We start from the raw sequence: 11,303 nt of genomic DNA on the forward strand, positions 1-11,303 counted from the left end.
TTGGTCCTTGTTTGTTTGGTCTGTAAGTTAAGTTATGGCTGTAGAGAGCACATGGGAAGGGAAGCAAACAAGAAAAAGCAGATGCTCGAATGATACTAAAATTTAGAAACACTAAAAAAAAGAGAAAACAATTGCAATAAAGTATCTAATCGAGGGAAACATATCCCATTATTTGAAATAGGATGGGTTTGGTCATACATTCAATCTTAACCATCCAGCTGAACCATTTAGCCACTGATTGGATGGCTATGATTGAATGTACATTTTTCAAATGATAGGATCCGTGTTCCTAATTGAGTGACCATCTTTTTTCTTTTTGTAAGCAAGGGTTAACCTGCCCACAAGAGCTCCTCACACTTGGCTGAGTGGGTCAGTTTAAAGCATTTCAAGTTCAGAGATATCATTAGTTCAATACCCAGAGTGTGCATCCTATGTTTCAATGCTGAAGCAGGGGGATAGTCTTAGGTGGAGTACCCGAAGGTCTTACATCAATGAGAGGTGGTTGGTGAAGAGATAGTTGAGGTATCTAAAGGGGGTGTGCCCATGAATCCATCGGCAACAGCCTTTCACAGGTGGTTTCCTTTATTACGGTGGCATTGTACTCTCCGGTAGGTAACCAGAGGCCACCCAGTGTGCAGTTGGTGATGGGGTTTTTCTCTTGGATTATCTAAGAGAGAGAGAGAGTAGGGAATAACCCGCGAAACTCGAAAATGCGACCTTACCAACACAATTGAGTAGCTACTTACATATACAATTAACAGCAGAAAATACGCAACAATGCGTTGATCATTTCCTATGTATATAAAATTAACAGCAGCAGATATGCAACAATGTGTTCATACATCTTTCTCGAACCTGCAGACCCTCTTCCTGTTTATTTTGATGGCAGAAAGATAATAAAAATATCTTTTATTTTATGATAAGTAGGAATTTGCTTTTAATATTGCTTTGCAATGATAAAAAAAGGACTGGCTTACAGAGCATCAAATTTATTGGTTAACTTGCATAAAGTGTACCACGTTTGAGAGAGAAAGTTTGTCCACTATCCTTGTTTCATTGGAATTTGCTTCTCCCCACTTTGCTTCTATTTTCCTCACCTGGCATTGGTTATTTCTGGTTTCGCTCATAGTTACTTAGGATGCCGTGCATCCAGTCATTGAACACGGATACCATCATTTGAAAATAGGATGGGTTTCACCACCGAGGAGGTACCCCCATGTGGTAAGCGAGGTCCTGTGCCAAGTTGAAGGCCCAGGTTCGAATCCTCTGCCATCCTATTTCAAATGATGAGAGGCGTGTCCTGGCTGAATATGTTGTAGAGAAATTAAGATAACAAAAAATATGCGGAAGCAATATAGGATCTAACAAAGGCACAATCAAATCACAACACAAGGGTTTACGTGGTTCGGTCAATACGACCTACATTCACGGGACACAGAGAGAATAATCCACTATAATGAAAGTAGAAAGTACAACGTCCAATAGCTTGCCCAAAGCTAAAGATAATAACAACAAAGAAATCACAAGAAGAAATGAATACAAGATGACCTCTTGAGTGCACAACCCGAGTCAAAGCCCACACCACAACCAACACCTCTATCTGAGGATCAATGCGTGGTGACGAACCTTCTTCCTTCCTTTTCTTCTTTCTACTCTCTCTCTCTTACTTCTCTCTCTGCACACTGCACACAGCCACTCTACCCTTCTTCCTCCAGCACACAGCCTTTGCACCCCTATTTATAGATGGCATAGAGTCTTCTAGATATGAGCCTTCTAGACTCATTCTAGAAACCGAAGGTTTTTAACCCTTCAACTTCCTGCATTAATGGGAGTTAGGTGGCTATTCCACTTCCCCACATCATTAATGTGGGATAGGGCTGGATCCAACAATCTTCCTCTTCAGCCCAAGGGGATACTCCAATTCAATTAATCAACTGAAGTTCTTGTCGGCCAGTTGCTGACATGTATTTTGTTTCTTCATCGGTAAGGCCTTTGTCAGCATATCTGCACCATTATCATTTGTGGAGATCTTTGCAAGATGAAGCAAATTTTTCTCAAACACATCTCAGATTCAATGGTACTTGATATCTATATGCTTTGACTTTGAGTGAAAACTCAGATTCTTGGCGAGATGAATGACACTCTGACTGTCGCAGTACATCAAGTACTTGTCTTGCTCAAAACCCAACTTCATCAAGAATCTTTTCATCCACAACATCTCTTTGCAAGCTTTTGTAAGAGCAATGTACTCTGCCTCAGTAGTAGACGAAGCAATACACCTTTGCAATTTTGACTGCCATGACACAGCTCCCCCTGCAAAAGTGAGTACAAAACCAGATGTGGACTTACTCGTATCAATATCTCCAGCCATATCTGCATCTGTGTAACGTGTCAAGACAGGTGATCGACCACCAAAGCTTAAACAAACTTTGGAGCTCCCTCTGAGATATCTAAAGATTCACTTTACTGCTGCCCAATGCTCTTTTCTTGGATTTGCAAGGAATCTACTAGCAACACCTACTGCATATGCGATGTCTGGTCTCGTACATACCATCGCGTACGTCAAGCTTCCGACTGCTGAAGCATAAGGAACTTTCTTCATTTTCTCCTTCTCCTCGTCACTTAATGGACTCTGCTCCGAGTTCAGCTTAAAGTGACCTTCAAAAGGAGAACCAACTAGCTTTGCATTGTTCATACTGAACCTGTCCAACACCTTCTCGATGTATTTCTCCTGTGATAACCATATCTTCTTGGTTTTTCTATCACGAGATATCTGCATGCCCAATATTTCCTTTGCTGGCTCTATGTCCTTCATTGCAAAGGTCTTACTCAGGTTTTTCTTAAACCTGTCAATTATAGACATATCTTTTCCAAGGATAAGCATATCATCAACATATAACAAGAGAATAATAAAATTCTCACCGAACCATTTCATATAGACACAATGATCTGCAGCCGATCTATTGTATCCATTTTTAGCCATAAATGAATCAAATTTCTTGTACCACTGTCTTGGAGCTTGCTTCAGCCCATACAAGCTCTTTTTCAACTTGCATACAAGATTTTCTTTACCTTGGACTTTAAAGCCTTCTGATTGCTCCATGTATATCTCCTCCTCCAAATCACCATGGAGGAAAGCAGTCTTCACATCTAGCTGCTCAATCTCCAAGTCCAGGCTAGCAACAATACCTAGAGCAACACGAATAGAAGGCATTTTAACAATAAGAGAGAAAATCTATTCAAAGTCAATACCTTGCTTTTGACCAAAGTCTTTCACAACCAATCTAACTTTGTACTTTAGTTGAGAACATTGTTCTTAAGTCTTCAACCTGAAAACCCACTTGTTCTTCAAGGCCTTTCTGCCTTTTGGTAGTTCCACCAAATCATAAGTGTGGTTCTTCTGCAATGCATCCATCTCATCGTGCATAACTATTAGCCATTGCTCTTTCTGCTCACACTCTCGTGCTTCCTGGTAACTCTCTGGTTCACCTGCATCAGTAAGCATCACATACTCATGTGGAGAATACCTTCTGAAAGGTTGTGACTCTCTGGAAAATCTTCTCATTGGGGTTCTGGAAGAGGTTGTTCTCTAACTTCTTTCTGCTCAACATGGCTTGCAGGTAAATCAACATTTGCCTCTGCATCATCTTCCTGCATTGTTCTTCCTTCAACTTGTGCCATTGAAGAAGTAACTAGATCTAAGTGGATAGATCCACCTATAGAAGTCTGAATTGACACCTCTTTCTTGATATCTTCAAGTGTCTGGTTTTCAAAGAATACCACGTCTTTGGATCTGAATACCTTCTGCTTCTCTAAATCCCATAGCCTGTAGCCGAATTCGGCATCACCATATCCCAGAAAAATGCATTGCCTCATCTTATCATCAAGCTTTGACCTCTTCTCCTTGGGGATATGTGCAAATGCCCTGCATCCAAATACCCTCAGGTGCTTGTAAGACACATCCTTTCCTGACCATACCCTATCTACAACATCATTTGCTAAGGCGTGAGCAGGAGACAAGTTGATCACATCAAGTGTTGTCCTTAAGACCTCACCCCAGAATTTCTTTTGCAGCTTGGACTGTGCAAGCATACACCTGATTCTTTCTGCAATTGTACGATTCATACTTTCTACAATTGCATTGTGTTGTGGGGTACCTGAAACTATCAACTCATGGCGAATTCCATGAATTTTACAATATTCATAGAATGAACCTGTGTACTCGCCACCATTATCTGACCTGATGCATTTAAGTTGTTTTCTTGTTTCTCTCTCAAAAATAGCATGGAATTGCTTGAATACATCAAGAACCTGGTCTTTGGTTTTCAGAGGGTATGCCCAAACCTTCCTGGAGAAGTCATCTATAAAAGTAACAAAATAAAGTGCACCATTGAAAGTTTTCATATCAGTAAAACCATTAACAATTTTTGTTCTCAGAGGACTACAAACATCAGTATAAACTCGCTCCAGAATGTAAGATTTTCTATGAAAGGCATTTCTAACAAAGGATACTCTATGTTGCTTACCAGCTAAGCAATGAACACACAGGTTTAGACGTGTACCTTTTAACTCTAGGAGTTGCTCCCTCTTAGCAAGAATCTGCAAGCCCTTCTCACTCATGTGACCTAATCGACTGTGCCACAAATCAATAGAAGAGTCCTCAGTTGTATTCAACTGTCCCTTGCATACCTTGCCTTGCATCTTATAAAGAGTACAACATCTTTTTCCTCTTGCCTGAACCAATGACCCGTTGCTGAGTTTCCACTGTCCTTAGCTAAAAACATTGTTTCTGCCCTCTTCATCAAGCTTTCCTACTGAAAGCAAATTCAACATCAAGTCTGGAACATGTCTGACATCCTTGAGCACCAACATGTACCCAAGACTGGTCTGAAGATGAATATCTCCAATACTTACAATTTCTGACGTTTCTGTGTTTTCCATTCGGACAACACCAAAATTACCGGTCCTGTATGTACTGAAATATTCTCTCTGTGGTGTGACATGGTACGAGGCTCCTGTGTCTATGACCCAATCTATATCCTGACATACACAGATACATGGATTATTAGTAGTAGACAAAATCACAAGCTCACCTTCAACTGTGGCTGTGGTATCTTCTTTGGTTTCTGATGATTCTGTCTCTTTCTCTTTTTTCTGATTTTTCTTTGGCTCTTTGCACTAATTCTGGAAGTGCCATTTTTTTCCACAATTGTAGCAAGTGATGTCCTTCCTTGACCTGGACTTGCTCCTATATCTGCGGTCATTTTTCCTGTCCTTTGACCGACCCCTGCCTTTGGATGAACTCACCATCAATTCTTCACCAGAATCCTCATTCGGTGATGGTCTTCTCCTAATTTCATTGAAAATGAGCGTACCTGTGACCTCTTCTATATCCAATGTTTCTTTTCCATAAATTATGGTTGTCACAAGATGCTCATACGATGGTGACAATGAGATTAGTAACAACAAAGCTTTATCCTCATCTTCAAGTTTAACATTTAGACTAAACAGACCAGCAATAATCTTATTAAACACACTAAGATGGTCAAGAATGAAAGTACCTTCCTTCATACGAAGACTATAAAGTTGTTTCTTGAGGTGTAACTTGTTGGACAAGTTATTGGTCATATAGAGGCTCTCTAGCCACAACCACAATCCCGCTGTTGTCCTCTCTTCCATCACGTTACACATGACTTCATCTGATAGACACAACTCAATCACACCAGCAGCCCTCAAGTCAAGATCATCTCATTCATCATCGGTCATGCTTTCTGGCTTATTCGCTTCCCCGCAAGAGCCTTGTGCAACCCTTGTTGTGCAAGTAGAGCTTTCACCCTTCTTTACCATAAGGAAAAGTTTCATTTGTCATTAAACCTCTGCACCTCAAACTTAGAGCTAACTGACTTAAAAGACATGATTTTTCACATACCATTTGTAGAGAAATTAAGATAACAAAAAATATGCGGAAGCAATATAGGATCTAACAAAGGCACAATCAAATCACAACACAAGGGTTTACGTGGTTCGGTCAACATGACCTATATTCATGTGGCACAAAGAAAATAATCCACTATAATGAAAGTATAGAGTACAATGTAGAGAGTACAACGTCCAATAACTTGCCCAAAGCTAAAGATAATAACAACAAAGAAATCACAAGAAGAAATAAATATAAGATGACCTCTTGTGTGCACAACCCGAGTCAAAACCTACACCACAACCAACACCTCTATCTGAGGATCAATGTGCGGTGACGAACCTTCTTCCTTCATTTTCTTCTTTCTACTCTCTCTCTTACTTCTTCTCTCTCTGCATACTGCACACAGTCACTCTACCCTTCTCCCTCCAGCACACAGCCTCTACACCCTTATTTATAAATGACATAGAGTCTTCTAGATATGAGACTTCTAAACTTATTCTAGAAACCAAAGGTTTTTAACCCTTCAACTTTCTGCATTAATGAGAGTTAGATGGCTATTTCACTTCCCTACGTCATTAATGATAGATAGGGCTGAACCCAACATACTGATCAAAATCTCAAGTTACCGGTCTCTTAATTCATACCATCAAATAAAAACTTTGCTTTTGTGATTGAGCACAAACGTTGTTGACTTTGGCCTGCTGTCTAGATGCATCAGTTGGAGGGCTAGCGTGAGATCTTTTACTATTGGCATGTTTGTCACTGCACGAAATGCAGAAACCCGGTATCCAAACAAAGCTCAGTCAAAAAAATCTAGAGAGAGACCCCAGCATCAGCAAGCAAAGCGAGCGGTGACGTAGTCACATTCTTTTCTTTCCTATTTATTCCACAAGACCTCACCACCACAAAATTAGGAACAAAAGGAAACCAAAAATGAGCGGTGGCGCTGCTGCTGGTGGTGGTGGGCGCAGTGCTATCTTCATCCCCATCAAACTCTTCTTCCTCCTATTCTTTCTCTTTTCTCTCCCAACAGCACTAACCCAACAGCCATCAACACCCATCCGTCAGAACCTTGAAATTAGCATTGGCATAGGTATCGGTGGTGGCGGTGGCGGTGGCGAATGTGGATGCGTTCCTGTCCCGCTCCCATTACCACCACCCCCTCCTCCTCCCCCTGCCTGTCAACCGCCGCCACCGCCACCACCTCCTCCACCTCCACCGCCTCCACAACCTGAATTTATTTCTCCACTGCTACTTGAAGCCGTCCAGGTGATCCAGAGGTTGAAAACCTACGTGACCTCCGACCCCAATAACATAACGGAGACGTGGGTGGGCAACAACCCCTGCAAATACAAGGGCTTCTTCTGCGCGATCCCTCCCGGCGAGAAAAAGGACCGCGCCGTCGCCTCCATCGACTTCAACCACTACAATATAGAGTTCAAGCCTGGGGCCCTCGACGAGATCGTCTGCCTCAAGGACATCGCCATCTTCCACGCCAACTCCAACCGCTTCAGGGGCACCATCCCCGCGATCCTCACCAAGCTCAGGTACCTCTACGAGCTCGACCTCAGCAACAACCTCCTCGACGGCCCCTTCCCCACCTTGCCCGCCTCCATTCCCCAACTCAGCTACTTCGACATCCGTTTCAACAGTTTCTCTGGCGCCGTCCCGGCCTCCATTTTCAACCAGCCGCTCGACGTCTTCTTCCTCAACAACCAACAAAGCGACGCCTTTTGCGGCCCCATTCCCGACAACCTCGGCAACTCCCCGGTCGCCGCCCTCAACCTCGCCAACAATAAGTTCACCGGGTAATTGAAACCGGTTTTCTTTTATCCATTGGCTATCAATCTAACTTTAAACTCGAATGACCGATGATTCAAGTGATTGTTTTTTCTTTTTCTTTACGGAACAGCAACATTCCGGCGACCATAAAGAACATGTCGAAGACGTTGATCCAGGTGCTGTTCCTGAACAACCAGCTCTCCGGCTGCCTCCGGCAGGAGATCGGCTACCTGAATAAGGCGACGGTGTTCGACGCCGGCGGCAACAAACTGACGGGGCCGATCCCACTGTCCTTTGGGTGCCTTGCGAAGGTGGAGGAGCTCAACTTGGCGCAGAACCAGCTGTACGGCGAGATCCCCGAGGCGGTGTGCGAGCTGCCGCGCCTGGCCAACCTGTCCCTTTCCGACAACTACTTCACGTGGGAGGGCCCCGCCTGCCGGCGCCTGGCCGAGCGCGGCCTCCTCGACGACCGGTGGAACTGCATTCCCGGCCGTCCCAACCAGCGGCCGCCGGAGGAGTGCAAGGCCTTCCAGTGCAAGCCCAAGCGTTGCCCCGATTCCCCCTTCGCGTGCACCTACAAGCTGCCCTGCGTCCTCCCCAACCCCTTGCTCCACCCCAGCCCCAGAATTACCACCTAGCCCCTTTACGATTCTTTCCTCAAACTCATTGCCACGTTGTTATCTTAAGTGTAAGTTATGTTAGATTGTAAGGGTAGTTTGGTCATTACCGTTTCGCACTTCAACTCAAAACCCCCTTGACATCAGGCTGGATTTGAACCTGAGACTTCTTGGTTAGGATAAAAGATGGTACAACTCTACCTACCCAACTGTGTTATTTTTCATAACAGAAGTTCCCTGCTGAACCGGCTAATCTCCGGGTGGGATCCATCCGTGTTATCGTGTAGTATTTTGTAGTTTATAACATTTTTGTGTTTTTCGGGTGTGGACCCATTTCGGGTCATGGGTCGGACATGGCAGGCTGTAGTCGTCGGCCTGGGTTGGTTTGGATGTGTGATCCTACTATATGTCCAATTATGTATTAATTGGGTGGATTTGCAAGTGATTATCTTATTACTTAAGGGATAAATTAACCTTGAACTTTGATGTGTTTACTCTGAATTTATTTTTATGAATTTTTGTATCTTTTGATGACAAAGAAATCTGCCTAGAAACAAGGCTCACTGGTCTTACTTAGCCCCCAAAGGCGAGTCCGGATCGGGTGCAATCACATGGCACAAAATTTATGCATTAAGCACCAGATTGCCTTCCATCAGGCCTTTGACCCTACAACTGACAGGCCGATGCTCAGAAGATCAAATATTTGTGCAATCATATTGCACCTGATCTTTTCATCACAAAGGCATATTAATCCTAGTAAAATATTTGGTCTTACGTCCCATTTTCATAAAATGTGGCAAAAGTTTTAATGTTGCAAAGACAGATAAGTAGGGCTGTGAAACAAGCTAAGCTGCTCGTGGCTTGGCTTATGTTCGGATCTCTTAAAGGGCTCGTTCAAACTCGTAAAATAGGTTTGGAAAGCTCAATATGAACAATAGGTACTCGACTTAGCTCAGCTCGTATAAGCTTGTTAGGTATTCAAAAATATATTTTACATGTAATTTTTTGCAATTCTATTTCTTCGAGCTTCAAACCAAAGTATATCTTCTACAAACAAGCCAGCTCGAATTCTGACTCGTTTAACAAACTCGATTGGACTGGCCACAAAAATGAGCCAAGCTTGAACATTTCATGCTCAGCTCGTTTACTAGCCCTACAGATAAGGCATGAAATTCACATTAGTTGGATAAACCCAAAGTCAAACTATAAATAAACCAATAAATTTTTTTATGGCCAAGAACCTAAAAACATGGGTCATAGAATGGGCCCACCTCACTATGAAGTAAATCCTTGGCAGTCCACCACCTCCATGCCTTAAGAGGACTCGCAGTAAAAGCAATGGACGTCCTGGAAGCAAAGAGGTTTGATCTGGACTCCCCTGTTTGGAAATTGCCAGTTGATGGCAGCTAAGAATGTAGTTACTAATTCTCTAAAATTTGTGGTTTTTATCAAATCCACATGGTTGTTCGGGATAAGTGAAACATTTTAGTTGGGGTTTTACCACTTTCACTTGTGCAGCTGTTTTGGAGCGCAGTTGAAAAGCTGATATTAATACTGAAAGAGTATTAGGAAGGTCGTCAAAGCAATCATCGATGTGGAAACTGATATAGTATTTGTTATCTACCACCTCATGTAGGTGAGAAGTGCAATGTGGAACTGGAGGTTTCAAATGCCACCCCACTTCCATCATTTCATGCTCTCTGCACAACTGCATCCATCCCAAACTACTTTGGTGCTGGGTATTCCCTACTTTCCACTCCGGCTACCTCCGACGGTTAGTTTCCAAACAGGGGCCTTATACACATCCTTGCTATTCAGGTATGCTCAACCCACAAAGGGCATGAAATATTTAAAATTTTGCCCAAAGAAAAAAGAAGAAGCCATGATTGAAATTGTGAAAAAAAGACAAAAATGAATTTGAGAAAATCTACATAAAATTTATACATGCTCAGTTTAATTTGAAGAAAAACCGAGATCAAGGAATATTATTCCTTACTCAAAAATTGATGATACAACTGAGCATAGCCGATATATATATATATATATATATATATATATATATATATATATATATATATACAACAAATAAAGATAAACCGACGTCCTTAATAAACGACCTTTTCCTTGAACGGACTCTTAACAATCCTTATCCTTATCATTGCAAAGTCGGTGAACTCTTTGAAGGCTAATAGACGTGAGAGAGTCCTTGCTGGTAATCAAGGATAACCATATCCTTGATAGATCATGTAAATCTTTTACTCCCCTTCAAGTTGGGGCGTGGGGATTGAGAACACCCAACTTGGACTTGAGACGACAGAAATGTTGGGGGGCTAGCGTTTTAGTAAAAAGGTCTACAAGCTGACAATGGGAAGGAGTAAATCGCGTTGCAATGAGACCACTTTGAATTTTTTCATATGCACGATATGATATATATATATTACTGAAAATGATCACAGTTTTGGCGACCGTCAAGTAGACCTTACTGAAAAATCGACGATACAAATGAGCATAGCCGATGCATATATATAGAAAAAATACAACGAATAAAGATAAACTGACGTCATATAAACGACCTCTTCCTTTGCCGGGACTCTTAACAATCCTTATCCTTATCATTGCAAAGTCGGTGGACTCTTTGCAGGCTAATAGACGTGAGAGAGTCCTTGCCCGTAGATCATATAAATCTTTTATAATTTATAAAATGAGGTTAAAAAGATGGACATATATGAGAATTTTCTTTCAAATCAAGTGAGTTTCTTTAAAGTATATTTCTTCTATGAAAATATTGGTGTTCTAAATGTTTCTCAAAAGAACAAGTTTTTTGCTCACAGTTTGAAAAGGATTCAGCTCCCCCCAACCCCTTTTTTCCTTTCTTTACAAAGTTTCATTAAAATGGATGTGTATTAAGCAGAGTTTAGATAATTATGGGTAAACCTCATGATTAGTGAAGTTGACATGAGTCTCGATGATGATGACGACATAGC

The 11,303-nt window shown here is 42.0% G+C and overlaps 1 protein-coding gene across 2 annotated transcripts; it reads left to right on the forward strand.

Moving 5' to 3' along the window:
* Nucleotides 1-6,837: 6,837 nt before the first annotated feature.
* LOC149838852 (uncharacterized protein At4g06744-like) lies at nucleotides 6,838-8,794 on the forward strand. 2 transcript variants are annotated; one of them, XM_090006838.1, is made up of 2 exons: nucleotides 6,838-7,728; nucleotides 7,833-8,794. In XM_090006838.1, exons 1-2 carry the CDS (start codon nucleotides 6,854-6,856, stop codon nucleotides 8,338-8,340), a joined length of 1,383 nt encoding a protein of 460 aa, XP_089862964.1. In that variant the 5' UTR covers nucleotides 6,838-6,853; the 3' UTR covers nucleotides 8,341-8,794. The 2 variants fall into 2 exon arrangements, with proteins under 2 accessions (XP_089862964.1, XP_089862965.1); XM_090006839.1 differs by having other exon boundaries at nucleotides 6,849-7,467.
* The last annotated feature ends 2,509 nt before the right edge of the window (nucleotides 8,795-11,303 follow it).

This window comes from Nuphar pumila, chromosome 5 (genome assembly GCF_984573655.1).
Source record: "Nuphar pumila chromosome 5, dmNupPumi1.hap1.1, whole genome shotgun sequence".
Taxonomy (NCBI): domain Eukaryota; kingdom Viridiplantae; phylum Streptophyta; class Magnoliopsida; order Nymphaeales; family Nymphaeaceae; genus Nuphar; species Nuphar pumila.

Coding starts and splice junctions, on each gene's coding strand:
- LOC149838852 (XM_090006838.1), top strand. CDS start 6,854: ATGAGCGGTGGCGCTGCTGCTGGTGGTGGTGGGCGCAGTGCTATCTTC. Junction 7,729..7,832: donor GCCAACAATAAGTTCACCGG/GTAATTGAAACC, acceptor TTTACGGAACAG/CAACATTCCGGCGACCATAA.